The 17947-nt window shown below is 42.3% G+C and overlaps 1 protein-coding gene and 1 pseudogene across 1 annotated transcript in view; both read left to right on the top strand.

Annotated features, from left to right (window-relative positions):
• The window catches only part of PKD1L3 (polycystin 1 like 3, transient receptor potential channel interacting), a 75560-nt gene that overhangs the window by 10432 nt on the left and 47181 nt on the right, over positions 1-17947 (top strand). The window contains exons 5-13 of the mRNA XM_070451884.1: positions 2706-2755; positions 4470-4718; positions 8748-8879; positions 10804-10980; positions 12506-12633; positions 12734-12860; positions 13488-13616; positions 13969-14200; positions 15143-15336. Of these exons, the coding sequence (XP_070307985.1) occupies positions 2706-2755; positions 4470-4718; positions 8748-8879; positions 10804-10980; positions 12506-12633; positions 12734-12860; positions 13488-13616; positions 13969-14200; positions 15143-15336 (1418 nt within the window). The remainder of the gene's footprint in view (positions 1-2705; positions 2756-4469; positions 4719-8747; positions 8880-10803; positions 10981-12505; positions 12634-12733; positions 12861-13487; positions 13617-13968; positions 14201-15142; positions 15337-17947) is intronic.
• Positions 17251-17352, top strand: LOC139030116 (U2 spliceosomal RNA; annotated as a pseudogene).

Below are 17947 nucleotides of genomic sequence, written 5' to 3'. Positions count from 1 at the left end.
TTTCCCAAGACAATTTATTGATCTAGTAGGCTAGATCAAGGGGAGAGATTTTTATAGACAGAAATGAGCAGGAGCAAGGGCATTATACTGGGCATTTGCTGATTGGTTAAAACAGGGTTGCTTCCCTATGTGGAGCAAAAGGAAGTCTTGAATCTCTGTTATATAACTTGTGCTGGGCAGGCAGGTGCTGACTAGTTGACCATGGCCTGCCTTCCATGGGAGAGCCATTTGCTAATGTGGGTATTAGCGTGAGTGACTCCATCTTGGGCCTGATCTTGTTACTTTAACAGAAATGAGCCATATGTTAGCAGTTAAAAACATAGGATCAATTGCTATAACAGAGGCCAAAATGGTAGCTTAAGTAAAACAGACGTTCATTTCTTTTTTACATAACAGTCTGAGAAATAACTTTAAGACTGAAAGGTTAGATCATTGGTTTACAGGACCCAAGCGCTTCCTTGTTCTGCCATCAACTTGTAGCATCCATCTCATGTCTATAAAAGCTATTTTTTCTTCCTGAACTCTTTGTTCACATTTCTAGCAGGTAGGAAGGAGAGAAGAGAAAGTTGAGAGGCAGGAGACAGGAGGCTGATCTTTTTTTTCTTCTTAAGGGCATAGTCTGGAAATTGCACCTGTTACTTCTTCTCATATCCCATTGGCCAGAACCTGATCACATGTCTGCACCACAGAGCAGGGAGGACTGGGAAATATAGTTCTTAGCTGGGCTACCATGTTCCTGTTAAAGAAAGGGAAGACAGAATAGCCAGCACACTCTGCAGTGAATGTGATACAATTCTTTCCTCATAGTCTTCCCCTCAAAACTCTGTGGACATCGTTCTCTTGTTTTTTGGCATTTAATGCTATAGTGGAAAAGGCTAAGTCTAGCTACCCACCCACCCCTCTTTTTTCCTCGTAGCCTTTTTTTCTCCTATCAGATTGCTTGTAGAATTTTTTAATTCTTGCACTACAGAAATTTTCTTAGCATGCATTCAGATTGCTTTTCACTGATTTTTGCCTAGAATGTGATGTTGCATATATACATCTTTCTCAGTTTAAGAAAATTGTATTCTGTTCTACCCATTTATCCCTCTCTTTCATTTGCTTTGGTGTAGTCCCTGAGAAATACCAGTTACTGTGTGCTCTCCTGCTGGTTTCTACCCTCCATATCTTTCCTGTCATTCTTCTAAGTGGAAAGATGGTTTCCTATTTGTCACTCTTTCTGTTGCATTCTGAAAGAACTCCTCACACTTATCCTGTGTACCACTGATTTGCCTTTTCCACCTTAGTTCTGCTCTGCGTTACCTCCAATGTGGATCTTAATCTTTCTGTAGCATTTCTGGTGTTCTTTAAGTCCTCTAATATCATTTATTTCTCTTCCAATCTCATTCTTATGCATGTTACTTTCAATTGGTTTATCTTTAAGACTTTCTGTTTGGTGGCATGGCCCCCCAAAAATGACTTTGTTTCAATCAAGGATGTTAAACAGCTTCCTGAAATATTTTTCTGGATTTTGCTGTTGATTTTTAGAGCTGTCATTTCCTCTGAGTCCTTTGGAGTCAGTTTCCGGGTTCTAAGGTACTATTCATAGGCTCCCTTTTAGTCTTTGTTTTTTTTTTTTCCCTTAAGGCAAGATCTGTCAAAAGACGTCTGTCTAAGACTAAGAAATTGGATCACTCTTAAGTTTAGCAGCCTGTTGGCTTTATTGCGTGGTCATAACCCCTTCTCTGATCGGCAGTTGATGTTCTGGGTCAGTTTCCTGTTCCCAGCAAGCTGTCAGCCTAATGGCCCTAATCTGAGGTGATGTTTTTCTCAACTCTGCATATACTGCTTTAACTTTCACATCATTGGATATTATTAAATCCATTCTCCAGGTGAGAAAGCTAAGAGATTAAGTCATTTGTTCAAGGCTTCCTCATAAGTCACAGTAAAAGGCAAACCAGCTCTAGACCCCAGGTCTTTGACTCAGAATTCAGTTTCTTCAGTCTTTCTTCCTTCTGTTCATCTTGATAGAAAAACAGGGCAGCTGATCCAAAGAGCATCTCAGAACTGTGTCCTGCCCCAGCAGTAGTAGCTGCAGTGGATTTGCTGCTAAATGTACATGCCTTATGAACAACAAAGGGAATGCTCTAAGAAAAGAGGGCAAAGTAGACTTGCTGTGGTCAGGTCAGTTTGCATGGGTCTAGACACTCATGCTTTGAAAGAAATCAACTTAAGTTCATAGCAAATAAACATGGTAATATCCGGATATTGCCTTCAAATCACAGTTTTCTTACTGGAAAAATGTGGAAAGAGAATAAAAACAATAATGGTGGTCCAGTAAAATGCTGTAAATGATTATTTCCTATAGTCAGAAATACGCCCTGATTTATTGAATAAGAGCTCTTTTTTGGTAAAATTATGAGGCAGATATTTCTGCAGTAATATTTATATTCTGGCAACTTAATGATTGATCTGATTTAATATTTTCATACAGAGGATCTGGTTCTTGGAAGAGTAAGCGAAGGGATGAGACATTAGTAATGTGATGCTTCTGCTCCAGGAATCTGGCTTATCTACAGACGTAGCAACAGTGGGAAATGAGCACTTTGGCTTCCTACATAAAACAATTTGCAGTGTTTTCAGAAACAAATAATCCTCAAGTAAAATAGAAATATTTCTATCCTAAGCCTTTCCCTTGAACATAATCAACTCTCTTTTTCCTGTAGGAGACACTCATCTTTCAAACACATGTCACCAGCCTGCTCAGGCTAATATTGTAAGTACTTCACCACGGTGCACATCTTGAAGTATGGCTCCCTTTGTCGTTCTTGGTGGGTTCTGCCAGAACTCTGCTCTGTCTCATAGAGGGCTCTGGATGTAGTTTTCTAAGAAGGAAAGGAAGGTACTTAAGTGCAGCAAAGAATAGGTCTGGTGGATACTTTATTAAAGAAAATTTTAAAGCCTCTTTGGCTTTGATGTTGGTATAATTATTTGTTGGTTGGTTGATTTATTCCCTGCTTCATCCCAGAAAGGACTTGTGGCATCTTACCAAAATATGTGCCGTGCAATAACATTAAAAAAAATTTTTTTTAAGGAAAAAAGAAAGTTGAGTGAAAGGAAAACAATGTTAGGAACTCTGCATAATCTATAAAATTTCACCTTCAAGGGACTGCTCTGGCAGTCCAGTAGTTAGGGCTCCGTGCTTCTACTGCAGGGAGCTCAGATTTGAACCCTGGTTGGGGAACTGGGATCCCACAAGCTATGCAGCAAAGCTCCCCCGCTCCCTGCCGAACGAGTTTACCTTCAAGAAATATCTCAGCCTTGCCTCTGTGTCCTGCATATTTATATTGTCTAAATATAAATACACATTTATTTGATCTAGTATTAACTGCAAAATATGTGTTTTCTAGCAGCATGGAAGAAGGAAAATAGGGATGAAATAAATACCCTTTAAAGCAGCATCTCCCAAGTGATGTTCTGTAAAATAACAACCAACATTGCTTAAAAGAAGGAAAACAAGCAAAGGTTTATACCTGTAGGACTTCTCTGGGCCTTTCAGGTGCCCAGGCCTCACCATCTGCACCGCGATCACACCCCAGCCCACGCCACTGTCATCTCCCATCTAAGCTGTGTATCCGCCACCTCCTGCTTCTACTCTTGGCCCCTTCCTGCCCGTTCCCAACCCAGCAGTCCAAGGAGTCCTTCAGAGCAGACTCGGATCATGCCACTGCTCCTTGAAGCCCCAGGCGTCTTCCCCTCTCAGACTGAGTGAAATCACACTGTTGTCAGTTGCCTGACGCCAGTGCTGTCCTCACCCCACCCCCAGGATCTTCCTGATCACCCCGGTTCCCACTTCTGCTCATCTAGCCTCCTCCTCGTACCTCAAAGCCAGCAAGCTGTAGCCTCAGGACCTTTGCACCCCTCAGCTGTCCTCCTCCAGTGTGTTGGCAGAGCTTTCTCTCCCCGCTTCATTCAACCATCAGCAAAAACACCCTCTCCTGACAGCCGAGCACCCTTTCTCTTCATCATCTTCTTTTTTTTTTTTTAATGTTTTTTTAACTTGATTCAGTACCCAATACAATGTGTGTATCTGTCACCACCCTGAAAATGGAGGCTCCATGAGGCAAGAACTGGGCTCATTTTGTTCACTGCTGTGTCCTTGGTTCCCCAGAACTTTACTTAGGATATAGGAGATGCTTAATTATAATTTAGTGAATGAGTGACAGTAAGCACAGTAATATAAATTGTGACTCTTAAAGAGGATAGTACGGTATGCCACTTTCTCACAGTAATATAAATTGTGACTCTTAAAGAGGATAGTACGGTATGCCACTTTCTCACAACTGCACAGGATCTCTTTGAGAGAAATGCCTGTTAATATCGTACAGGACGTGGGGATTCTAGAGCACTTTTAGAAGCACTTGCCTTAATTATTCATCATTTAGGAAAATCATATTCAGCCTTCTCCTTTGCGCATTTTCATCTTCTAGTCCAAGACTCTGTGCCATCCCCTCAGCCCATTTCCTTCAGCGCCACCTGAAGTCACACCGCAGGGGGTGTCGGGCACGCCTGCACCTACCAGCCAGCCTCTCCCTCTGACACCAGGGCTGCCCGGGCCTGGATCTGCAACACGTGCTGGAAAAGCTCCGGCAGGAAGAACTTCAGGCCCCAAAGAGGACTCACACCCAAGTGTCTTCACCAGTCATCCACAAGTATCCTTACAGAATGCATCTGACCAGGTAAGTGTGGAAAATTGAAATCACAGCCAGGTACCCTTGTGACCCTGAAAGAGCCCTTTTTTACCCTCTCCTTCTATATGGTGATGTTTCAAGAATATGCTACTAGGAAGGAGCTGTTTTCACCCTTCACCCCTGAGCAGAACGTAGGAACGCCTGACAATGATGGGGTTCAGGGCACGCTGCCCCAAAATGTGCCACTGTAGCAACCTGGATTATTTCAAGCTGAAGACAGTTAAGGCCCAACAGACTCTCACTGCCTGAAAGAAATTAGATTAGGAACTCAAACCAGGAAGAGAGCTATTAATGTTACCACGATAAATTTTCTGACATTAGAAACACTTCTCTGCATGGCGTGACAAGCATGCATTTACCAGACCTTTCCTCTTCCCATCTTTCTGTGAGTGTCTTCCTCCACTCCGAAGTCCCAGACCCCTGGCCCCTTCTCCTTAGCTCAGGATGGCATCTAAACCTCAGAGGCCTGTCTGTGAAACTCCCATCTTTGAGACTCCCGTACATACGTAATTACATTTGTTTCTCTCCTGTCAATTGGTTTTATGTTGGCTTAATTATTAGCCCAGCTGAAGAACCTGGAAGGGAAGAAGGGAAAAGAGTTCCTCTCCTAACGGACAAGCCTGTATCCCAATTCAGAGCTAAGCAAGTCTATGGAAGTATTCCACAATGGGTTTTATACCCACTTCAGGATTTAATGTCTTATTATTTAATGATATTCTATTTAGTGCTTCAGGCGAGGAGGGAGCCTTATTCACCTGCCCCACTTTTTCAGCAGCAGCAAACCCTTGTGACATCTCCTCACCGTCTTTCTTCCCCCTTTGCCCCAAACTTTAAGATAAAGCAAAGACATCATGATAATTTTGACCGAAGAAAATTATCCTGCTTCTACCCATCTTTTTTTTAAACACAAGCTCTACTTACATGCGAACATTTCCCTGCTAAAGAGGAATCCTGTTTACTCTGAATCTGCATTCATGAAGCTAGATGTTCACTATTGTCTCTGCTGGCATTGTGTTCCCCTGGGGAGAAACCGACCTACAGTCATTTCAACAGACTTGTTTTCTTTTCTTCTTTTCTTTTTTTTTTTAGACTTGTTTTCTTTAAACAAAGGAAAATCTGAAGTGTAGACTCTCCAGGAGTCTACAAATAAATGACTATAACTATTGAGAGAATTTAGTAGCGTTGCTGAATACCAGGTTACTATACCAAAGCTAATTGTACTTTTACAGATCAGTAACATTCAGTTAGCAATTTAGATAAAGAAAAAAGATATAATAGCCAAGTATGTAGGAGTGCAGATAACAAAGTGAAAGTGTTAGGCGCTCAGTGATATCTGACTCTTTGCGACCCCATGGACTGTAGCCCACCAGGCTCCTCTGTCCATGGAATTCTCCAGGCAAGAATACTGGAGTGGGTTGCCCTTTCCTTCTCCAGGGGATCCTCCTGACCCCTGTTCAGTCGTGTGGTCTATGAGGGTAGGACCACAGCTGACTGGAAGTACTGTAACTCCTGAGTCTGGCAGCACACAGTAGGCATTTAATAAAGATTTACTGAATGTGATTGAATTCAGCTGTTAAGTGGAGTATTCTCTGGTAATTGGACCAAGTCATTGGTGTAAAGAGAGATTTTCTCAGGGTTGGACTTCCAGTTTGAAAGCAATGACCTCTTAAGGCTTGGGGCAGGTCTGGTGCTCTGGGTTTGTTTTCTCAGAGAGGTTTTCTGCCTCCACCTCCTGCCAAGTGGTATTTCAGGTACTACCTTCTCGAACATGAACTCTTGAATTGAGGGAAATAAGCAGGGTGGGAAACCGGAAAGATTAAATATACTTCCGAATAGAAAAGACTGGGTTTCGTTTTGTTTTGGCTGCACCATGCAGTGTGCATCTTAGTTCCTTGACCAGGGATCAGTTCTGTGCCCCTGCATTGGGAGCATGGAGTCTTAACCACTGAATTACCAAGGAAGTCCCAGAAGAGTTAGTTTTTATTTCCATGTGACCCTTTCTTGTTAAAACTTACTTTTAACTACAGGATAATTATTTTACAGTATTGTGTTGGTTTCTGCCTTACATCAACGTGTATCAACCATACGTACACATGTGTCCCCTCTGTTTTGAACCTCCCTCCCACCTTCCATCCCATCCCACCCCTCTGTGTTGTCACAGAGCCCCTGTTTGAGTTTCCTGGGTCCTACAGCAAATTCCCTCTGTCTATCTCTTTTACACATGGTAGTGTATCTGTTGGAGAAGGCAATGGCACCCCACTCCAGTACTCTTGCCTGGAAAATCCCATGGACGGAGGAGCCTGGTGGGCTGCAGTCCATGGGGTCGCGAAGAGTCAGACACGGCTGAGCGACTTCACTTTCACTTTTCACTTGTATGCATTGGAGAAGGAAATGGCAACCCACTCCAGTGTTCTTGCCTGGAGAATCCCAGGGATGGGGTCGCACAGAGTCGGACACGACTGAAGTGACTTAGCAGTAGCAGCAGCAGTGTATATGTTTCCATGCTGCTCTCTCCATTTGTCCCACCCTCTCCTTCCCCTCCTCCCCGTGTCCACAAGTCTGCTCTCTATTCCTGCCCTGTGAATAGGTTCATCTGTACCATCTTTCTAGATTCCATATACATGCGTTAATATACGATGTTTGTTTTTCTCTTTCTGACTTACTTCACTCCGTATAATAGGCTCTAGGTTCATCCACCTCATTAGCACTGATTCAAATTCATTCCTTTTTATGGCTGAGTAATACTCCATTGTGGTAACTTCTCTGGTAGCTCAGCTGGTAAAGAATGCACCAGCAATGCCAAAGATCCCAGTTCAATTCCTGGGTAGGGAAGAAATGGCAACCCACTCCAGTATTCTTGCCTGGAAAATTCTATGGACAGAGGAGCCTGATGGGCTACAGTCCATGAGGTCCCAAAAAGCCAGACACGATTGAGCGACTAAGCACAGTGTTCCATTGTGTATATGCACCGCCTGCTTTATCCATCCGTCTGTCAGCGAACATCTCGGTGGTTTCCCTGTCCTTGCTGTTGTAAATAGTGCTGCGATGAATTTTGGGGTACATGTGTCTTTTTAAGTTCTGGTTTTCTCAGGGTATATCCACAGGTGAGATTATTGGGTCATTTGGTAGTTTTATTCTAGTTTTCTTTAAGGAATCTCCAGACTGTCTTCCATAGTGGCTGTATCAGTTTACGCTTCCACCAACAGTGCAAGAGGGTTCCCTTTTCTTCATAGCCGCTCCAGCGTTTGCAGATTTTTCGGTGATGGCTGTTCTGACCAGTGTGAGGTGGTATCTCGTTGTAGTTTCGATTTACATTTCTTTAATAATGAGTGATTTTGAGCATCTTCTCTGTGTTTATTAGCCAATTGTATGTCATCTTTGGATAAATGTCTGTTTAGGTCTTTTGCCCACTTTTTGATTGGGTTTGTTTTTCTGGTATTGAGTTGCATGAGCTGCTGGAATATTTTGGAAATCAATCCTTTGTCAGTTGTTTCATTTGCTATTATTTTCTCCCATTTGGAGGGTTGTCTTTTCACCTTGTTTAGTTTCCTTTGCTGTGCAAGAACTTTTAAGTTTAATTAGGTCCAACTTGTTCATTTTGGGGCTTTTTTTTTTTTTTGCATTACTCTAGGTAGTGGGCTGCCATCTATGGGGTCGCACAGTCGGACACGACTGACATGACTTAGCAGCAGCAGCAGGAGGTGTGAGCTTCACTTTTAATCATGGCATGAGACTTTAGCTTATTCTTATAAGTCTTATTTCCAGCTTCATTTATCCTTGGATCTGTCATTGTATAACCTGGTTATCCATTTTCTCTACTGTATAAAGAGGTGAAAATAAATTCTATCTATTTGCAGAACAGCTTGTGAAAGTATCAATAGTAACTGTTATGGAGAGTCTGATTCGTAGAGTTTGTATTATTATCCAAAGTCAACTCTTGTTAAAACAATGGCTCAAACTACTAAAGTGCAATAATTTTATGTAAATAATTTTGAGAAAACTCTTTGTTTTCAATAGATCATAGATGAGATAACAGGGAACTTTAGCAAAGCAGTTCTTGGTTTGCGAACTCACAATAAACTGCAGAAAGCTTGCGGGATCCTCGAGGGACTGGCAGCCTTTATCCCAGGATTTTCCGAGTCAGCTCAGGTAAGCAGAGGGCGACTTGGCTGGGGGGGGGGGGGGAAGAAGAGGAAATGAAAAAGAGAAAAAGAATAATAAAGTAGAAAATAGATCATCGGGAAATTGTGTCCTGTGCAGAATTTAACATTATAAAAGTATTTTGTGGAGATTCAAACATTAGCAGGTATTTGAAATACCTTCAAACTGGAAGATTATAAATAATCAGTGGTGACATTCTCAGATATGCTGTGTTTATTTTCTTTTGTCTATTTATCAGGTTACTGCCTTTCTGATACATCCGTTAGGAGAAATCATGGGAGACAAAAATAGATCCACCTCTTGAGGTAGATAGAGACGGACATCCTTGAAGCAGGCATCAAAAACCCTGAGATATTTGTATTTATGGCAGCCACCTTTGCCAGTGTTACTTCCCCTTAACTAGTCATGCCTCTTTGCTACTTCTTACACGTTAGTAAATTAAGGTAGTAGGATTAGTGAGAATTTTAAATTCCTTTTTTCCATTTCTTATATTTTCAAATATTCTGCTATAAGCACATAGGTGCAATCTGGGTTGGTTTATTTAGACTTTTTAATTACATAAATAGTATGTGCTTATTACGTAAAAATCAGAACAAAAACATTAAGAAATAGAAACCTTCACCATCTTGGTCCTTCTTGCCAATCTCATTCTCTAGATGTTATTCTTTGTAATTTGTTATGCGTAACCCTCCAGACTTTTGTCTACACATACACAGCTTTGCTATTTTGTGTTAACAAAAATGGGGTTAAATTATTAATATATACATTTTTCTGCTTCTTAATTTTTTTACTCAATACTCTGCCATGGATATCTTTTCATAGCAGCATATAGACATGAACTCACTATTCTTGATGCTCATTTGAATATTTTTCATTTGTTTACCCTTGTAAACAGCATATCCATGAACATCCATGTACCTACATCTTTGAGTGCTTATGCAAACATTCCTCTGGGATAGAGAGCGAGAAACAGAATTGATGAACTCTTAAATTTTTAATCAATGACAAAATCACCCTCCTAAAAGGCACCATTTTACATTCTCACCAGCCACGTCCTCACACTCTCACTTTTACCAATTTCAAAGGCTTAGAAAAGAAAGAAAAGCATTTTATTTATCACTAAAGAGGTCAGACATCATTTTATATATTTATTGGCCATTTTTTTTTTTTTGTCCTCTGAATTGCTTCTGTATGTCCTTCACTCATTTTTCCCCTTCAGGTTTTTTGGTTATTTTCTTATTTGTTAAGAATAAGAGAGCTTTAATATTGATATTAACTTTTGTTATATATGTTGCTGATATTTTAGCAACATGTCTTTTTAATTTTGTTGCATTTTTTATTTTGTAGAGGTCTTTACTACATGTAACTTAGAAAATAACATTTCAAAACAAAAATTGTTATAACTGCAGTGGATATTCACTAAGTATCTGTCAGCCAGCTTCATCTTATTAGTTGACTTTTTTTTTTACTTGCAAACAATCCACAGAAAGGAAAATTGGTGTTTTCTGTTTCATTTAGAAATTCTCCTTGATCTCCCTTTTAAGTCTATCTTCAGTGCTTTGGAGGCCCTAAATAAAGAGTAATAGTCTCCTTGGTATTTCTGCCAGCATTGCTCTTTTCCTTGGCATTTCTTTTTTCTTTTTTTTTTTTTTAAGCTTAACTGTTAATTAGATATTCGATCTGCTTATCACAGTGAAAAGGGTTGTGTTGGTTCCTTAGAATAACCAGAAACACACATCCTCCTGTAGGTAATGTGTAACAATATATGTTCCTTCCCTGCCAAGTTGTAATATTGCTTCTTAAAAAATGCATTGGAAGTGTGTGAAGAACACAGAACTCCTTATGAGGAGAACCCAGATTTAAAGCGGTCATAAACAGTGCAGAGATGTGTATGTGTCTTCTGAAATTCCAGGTCAGGATCATCAATACCCTTGCAGATCTGAATGAGCAGCTACTGCAGAGCCCATTTCTGAACAGCAGTGACCCCGGATCCAGAACGCCTGTGACCATCTGTCTCTTCCACTCCCTTAACAACATGATGAAAGCTGGTGAAACAAGTCAGCGAAGACATGGGCATAGCGTTGAGCAGGTGGGTACAGTGTGTGCCAGTGGCCAACTCCATTTAGAGACATTTTCATCTTGACAGATCAGGCGTCAACATGGCCTTTCCCTAGACCTCTAGAAAGCTGAGCTAAACAGGCACCACTCAGGAGACTGCTCCATCAAGCCTGCTCCCAGGTCTTTCTCTCCACCCACCACTGAGCCAAGAATACCTAGTGCTGAAATCTAGTGAGTTCACTAATGGGTTTGGCATATAATAAACATTCCACTAAATAAATTATTTTTACCATTCACATAGAAAGATGTTCAGCATCACTCATCACTAGGGAACTGCACATCAAACCACCGTGAGATCCCATTTCACATCCAGACAGACAGACAGACAATAACAAGTGTTGGCAAGGAGGCAGAGAAACTAGAACACTTATATGTTGTTGGATTGTAAAATGATGATGCAGCCACCTTGGAAAACGGTTTGACAGTTCCTCAAAATGTTAAAAAGAGAATTACCATGAGGCTTAGTAGGTCCACTCCTTGGTATGTATCCTCATAGGTCCACACAAAAACTTGTACACTCATGTTCATAGCATTGTTCAAATAGCCAGGTAGCCAAAAAAAATGGAAACAGTGCAGGTGTCCGTGGTCTGATGAATGGATAAGTAAAATGTGGTGTGTCCTTATTGATGGACTATTACCTAGCAACAACAACAACAAAAATGAAGTACTGATACAAGCTACAACATGGATGGACCTTGAAAACACTGCCAAGTAAAAGCAGCCAAACATAGAAAATCATAGTTCCATTTATGTGAAATGTCCTGAAGAGGCAAGTCTGTTGACACAGAATGTAGTTTAGTAGTTACCTCCTGCTAAGGTAAGTACTTGAGGGTAGGAGGAAAAAGGGGCTACAGAGGATGAGATAGTTCATTGGCATCACTGACTCAATAGTCATGAGTTTGAGCAAACTCTGGGAGATAGTGAAGGACAGGGAAGCCTGGCGTGTTGTAGTCCATGGGGTCGCAGAGAATCAGACATGACTTAGTGACTGAAGAACAAAGGTAACTACTAGTAGTAGTGAGGGCGGGAGTCGGGGCTGGGGATAGGAGAATGGACAGTGCTGCCACTGGGTTCTGGGTTTATTTTAGGGAAGATGAAAATGTTCTAAAATTAGATCATAGTTATAGTAGCACAGCCCTGTGAATATACTAAAAAAAACACTGAATTATATACTCTAAATGGGTGGATTTTATGCGTAATTTCATTGCGAAGAAAAACTTTTTAGAAAACATTCCTCATGAGCAGGTCTCGGGCAGCTCACATTGTGGGGCAAAGAAATAGTTCCCTGGGTGGCTCTCTTAGTTGATGCAGAGGATGATGCGTCCTTAGCTAGATGGCACGTGCTCCCCATGGGTCCTTCCAGTGATTGGCACCCTTCATTTTATCACTGTCAGGATCTCTGTCCCCCTTTCCTCCCTCTCAAACCGTCGTCTCACTGACACAGTACACTGAGGCTATTCGAGTCACTTGGTATTGATGTTCCTCTCTAAGCACAGGTAGAAAATACACTGAAAATGTCCTTGCTTAGCCTTGGGAGGATCCAGGAGGCGTTTCTGCAGCAGAATCGGTGTGCTGAGCCTGAGGTGACTCTGACCTCTTCCACTGCTGTCCTGATGCTGAGCAGGTAACAGGAGGGAGGGACGGGGGTGGGGGGGAGTTTCGTTTTAGGCTTTGGATCTTTAGGGAACACACGGCAATTGATTTCCATTCAACTTCTTCTTTAGGCAAAACATATCAACGTTGCCTCTGAGCTCTTACACCCTCGGTGATCCAGCCCCCGTAAGGTTAGGTTTTCCATCGGCGTCTGCCCTGGAGGAGCTCTTGAAAAAACATCCAGGAGTTGATGTCCAAGTGAGTATGAAATTGATTCCGATCAGAATGAACGTGGGATGTGATGGCTGTAGGCACTTGGGTGAAAGTGTAGGCTGAGCAGACAGAATGAGAGAAAGTCACGTGTGCTAATTTCTGTTTCACGCTGGCAGGAATGGAGGCCTCTTAAACATGACCCCTGCTAGAGGTTGGGAGCATTAAACAGACTTCTAGGTTTCACTAAGCTTTTGGGTTATGATTTGAACTGATCTGAACTCTCCAGTTTTTATACAAAACTGGAAATCTCTAATCACCAATTCAATGTACCAACCTAGTCATGTCAGCATATTTTCTTTCAGCAATCACCTGACAAACAGAAGTAAGATTGTATCCTTATCCTGGAGAGCAGAATTCTTACTTCCTAGTAAAATGAATCCTCCAAGTACAGAGGTGAAACAAAAATAGTAATTCCGAGGGTCTCAAGCAAATGACTCATCTTTCATTAGCTGATTCTTCCTTGTAGAATGTTATGATGAGAAATATTTCATTTCCAATGCTAGCAAGGGGAAATCCTGACATTTACTTTGATATCTGATCCCTTATTACCTATAAGAGTGTTATTTATAAATATGTGGGCAGTTGAAGAAACTGAAATGTTCTTGTCTCTAGGTAACAGGACTAGCTTTCAATCCCTTCAGAGATTTTGACAAGAAGCAGATTGTTGGAAGCGTCGGAAGTGTGTTACTAAGCTCTAACCATAAATTACTCCAAGTCCATGACTTAATGGAGGATATTGAGGTATGACTTGATTATTAGGGAATAAAAAAGAAGGAAATTGGAATTCCCGGAGAATAGGATGGAAATTCACAGCAACTGAAGGAAATCATTTTAGATTTATGGGCATGCCGTTGTTTTGTTATTCACATCATTACTTAGGAACTTCTACAAAGAGATCTCCCTCACACTTAGGGGAAAGTGTTTTAGGTCTAAGACTGTATACTTAATTTTAATCCCTGGCACTGTGTTACCTGCCGGCATTCACAGAGGAAGACCTAGCAGGTTCTATTCCATTATCAAGAAGGAGGAGTCTGAAAAGCAGCCGTGGCTGAACCCTCAAACTTGAAGATTAATGAACGCTCTCCTATTCTAGATCATGCTCTGGAGAAATGCGAGCATGGAAACCCACCCCACCAGCCTCAATGTGAGCACAGACCATTTTACTATCACGGTGAACGTCACCTCCCTGGAGAAGTCCCTGATAGTCTGCGTAGAGCCTGAAGGCCCCCTGTCACTGACGCTCTACCTGGGCTTCCAGCGCCAGCCCAACCACACCCACTTCCACCTGAACTTCTCCCTGCCGAAGGAGAAGGTGTCGCAGAAAGGTAAGCCCCAACCAGATGTCAGAAACTTTAGAACGCATGTTGTTCTTTTTTTTTTTAACTTTTTATTTTGAGATAACAAAATGCAACTGAGATCATTCACATTCAGTTATGAAAAGTAAAACCCAGAGATCTTACGTGCCTCCCGCCCACTTTCCCCTAATGATTACGCCTCACAGAACTCCAGTTCAGTGTCACAACCAGGAAGCGACACTGACCCAGTGCATTGATCTTTCTCGGATTTCACCAGTTTTACCAGCACTTTTGTAATCACTTTTCAGGTGACTCTTCCTGTTAAACAGGGCTGCTGAGCCAGCACCTCTCACTGCTGGATGGCCAGCTACAAGTTGTGCCTGCGTCACCGGCAGGCTCTTTCCTGATTCCGAGCATGTACTCTGTCCTCCTTGCTGATGTTGGCAGTAATATCATGTCCTCTGAAACTGGAAGGGATCTTGGAGATCCTTCGGTCCAGATTTCGTGTTTGAAAGATGAGAAAACTAGGTTGACTGGGTGACCTGCCTTAGCCCTTAGCAGCCACCTGGCGACAGAGCCGGGCCTGAACCCAGCCTCCAGTGCGCAGACCGGGAACTGGAGCTGCCCTGGGCCTGCCCCCGTGTCGCCCTTGGGTTTCTCTTGTTACCTCGGTCTTCTAGCTACTCATTTTGATGTGTGATTATTTCGTTTTTCGAAAACACATTCTAATTCCTTAGACTGAAATCTTCATTTATCAAAAGCATATGATTTGATTTTTTTTTTTAAATGGAACAGAAGTCATCCAGAACCCCAGATCATATCACCAGTCATTTTCTTTAAAACCATCTGTGACGCTAGGCTTCTCATTTCCCCACTTGTAAAACAATAACAATAGACTGTTCTGAAGAAAGGTTCTGATGGTATTTTTCTGTCCCCTTTGAAAGGCAGCTAAGCACTCTCGTTTGTCCTCAGATGAAGAATACACATGGGTGCTGACGCCAGAGAAGCTGCGGTACGGGGTCGGCACCTACTACATAACAGCCGTGCTGGATAGAAGCAAGGAGGGCGCCCGGCAGACACCCAGCCTGTTCTCAGCGGTCACGGCCGTCACTCAGTGTTACTTCTGGGACAGCCTCAGCAGCATGTGGAGGAGCAGCGGCTGCCAGGTCAGAAGCTGCCCACTTCCCATTTTAAAACTCGTTTTCATTGAAATATGATTCCTTTACAATATCGTGTTGGTTTCTGCTGTACAACAAAGTGAGTCAACCACATACACACATCCCCTCCTGCCCACCTCGCTAGGTCATCCCGGAGCATGAAGCCTGAGCTTCCTGCGTTTTCCAGTGGGTTCCCAGAGCTCTCTCTTTCACACGTGGAAGTGTATATGTGTTACGTCACTTCAGTCGTGTCCAACTCTTTGCGACCCAGTGGACTATAGCCCGCCAGGCTCCTTAGGCAAGAATCCTGGAGTGGGTTGCCATGCCCTCCTCCAGGGTATCTTCCCTGGAAGCATATATATGTCAGTCCTAATCTCCAAATTTTCCCCCTTCGCCCCCTGTGCCCACATGTCCATTCTCTGCATCCGCATCTCTAATTCTGCCCTGGAAATAAATTCATCAGTACCATTTTTCTAGATTCCACATACGTGCGTTAACATGTGATATTTGTTTTTTTCTTTCTGATTTACTTCACTCTGTATGATAGACTCTAGGTCCATCCACGTCTCTACAAATGAACCAATTTTGTTCCTTTTTATGGCTGAGTAATATCCATTGTATATATGTACCATGTCGTCTTTTCCATTCATCTATCTTTGGACATTTAGGCTGTTTCCATGCCCTGGCTATTGTAAATAGTGCTGCAATAAACATTGGTGTACGTGTGCCCTTTTGAATTATGGTTTTCTCAGGGTATATGCCCAGTAGTGAGATTGCCGGGTCATATGGTAGTTCTAGTTTTAGTTTTTTAAGGAACCTCCATACTGCTCTCACAGTGGCTTTATCAGCTTACATTCCCACCAGAAGTGTGTGCGGGTTCCCCTTCCTCCACTTCCTCTCCAGCATTTATTGTTTGTATGTTTTTTGATGATGGCCATTCTGACCAAAGTGAGGCAACACCTTATTGCAGCTTTGATTTGCATTTCTCTAATAACTAGTGGGGCTTTCCTGGTGATGGTAAAGAATCTGCCTGCCAGTGCATAAGACACAGGTTCAGACCCCTGGGTCAGGAAGATCCCCTGGAGAAAGAAGTGGCAACCCACTCCAGTATTTGCCTGGCAAATCCCATGTACGGAGGAGCCTGGCAGGCTACAGTCCACAGGGTCACAAAAGAGTCGGACACAATTTAGAGACTAAACAACAATTAGTGATTTGAGCATCTTTTCATGTATCTCTTGGCCATCTGAATGTCTTTGGAGAAATGTCTGTTTAGGTAGAAGGTGCCCAATTCTGCCTCTCTCCCATTTCAGCTGGCAATAAACTCAGTGCCCCTGTTACCTTGTTTGGGATGGCCCAGAAAGAAAAAGCATCGGAAGGGAGATAAATCAACCTAGATCAAAGGGGGAAGTGTGTGTGGTGGACTCGGAGAGCATGTCCCTTCTGAGCAAACTTGTGCTTTAGATTTTTGTTGTTGTTGTTGTTTCACTGGGTCTTCATTGCTGCACATGGGCTTTCTCTAGTTGCAGCAAGAGAGGGCTGCTCTTCATTGCAGGTACAGACTTCTCATTGTAGTGGCTTCTCTCGTTGGGAATTACAGGCTCTAGGTGCATGGGCTTCAGTAGTTGCAGCACATAGGTTCAGTATTTGTGACACAAGGGCTTAGTTGCTCTGTAGCATGTGAGATCTTCCTGGACCAGGGAGTGAACCCGTGTCCCCTGCGTTGCAGACAGATTCTTATCCACTCTACTACCAGGGAAGTCCCGTGCTTTAGATTTGTCATTTCCTGCCCAAACATTAGTCCATGGTAAATCTGACAAAGTACATAAAATAAGGCAAGTGGTACATGGAAGCTGATCAATTCTACAAGTATTAAATATGCGGTGAGTAAATGAGGCTGACTTTCTTTTGCATAAAAGAACTTTCATTGCTTCCCTGTCTTTTGGCTAAGATCAAGTGTAGTATCAGTTATCAGTTTAATAGCTGATATGCCCTCATCATGGAAAATGTCAGGCTGTATGAAGTACAAGCTGGAATCAGGATTGCCTGGATAAATATCAGTAACCTCAGATATGCAGATGACACCACCCTTATGGCAGAAAGCAAAGAACTAAACAGCCTCTTGATGAAGGTGAAAGAGGAGAGTGAAAAAGTTGGCTTAAAAGTTGACTTCCAAAGAACTAAGATCCAGTCCCATCACTTCATGGTAAATAGATGGGGAAATGATGGGAACAGAGGCTTTGTTTTGGGGGGCTCCAAAATCACTGCAGATGGAGACTGCAGCCATGAAATTAAAAGATACTTGCTCCTTGGAAGAAAAGCTATGACCAGCCTAGACAGCATATTAAAAACCAGAGACATTACTTTGCCAACAAAGGTCCATCTAGTCAAAGCTATGGTTTTTCCAGCAGTCACGTGTGGATGTGAGAGTTGGGCTATAAAGAATGCTGAGTGCCGAAGAATTGATGCTTTTGAACTGTGGCGTTGGAGAAGACTCTTGAGAGTCCTTTAGACTGCAAGGAGATCCAACCAGTCCATCCTAAAGGAACTCAGTCCTAAATATTCATTAGAAGGACTGATGCTAAAGCTGAAGCTCCAGTACTTTGGCCACCTGATACAAAGA

This window comes from Odocoileus virginianus, chromosome 20 (assembly GCF_023699985.2).
Source record: "Odocoileus virginianus isolate 20LAN1187 ecotype Illinois chromosome 20, Ovbor_1.2, whole genome shotgun sequence".
Taxonomy (NCBI): Eukaryota; Metazoa; Chordata; class Mammalia; order Artiodactyla; family Cervidae; genus Odocoileus; species Odocoileus virginianus.
Note: the sequence above shows the minus strand (reverse complement) of the source record. Positions and strands in the feature narration are given on the sequence as shown.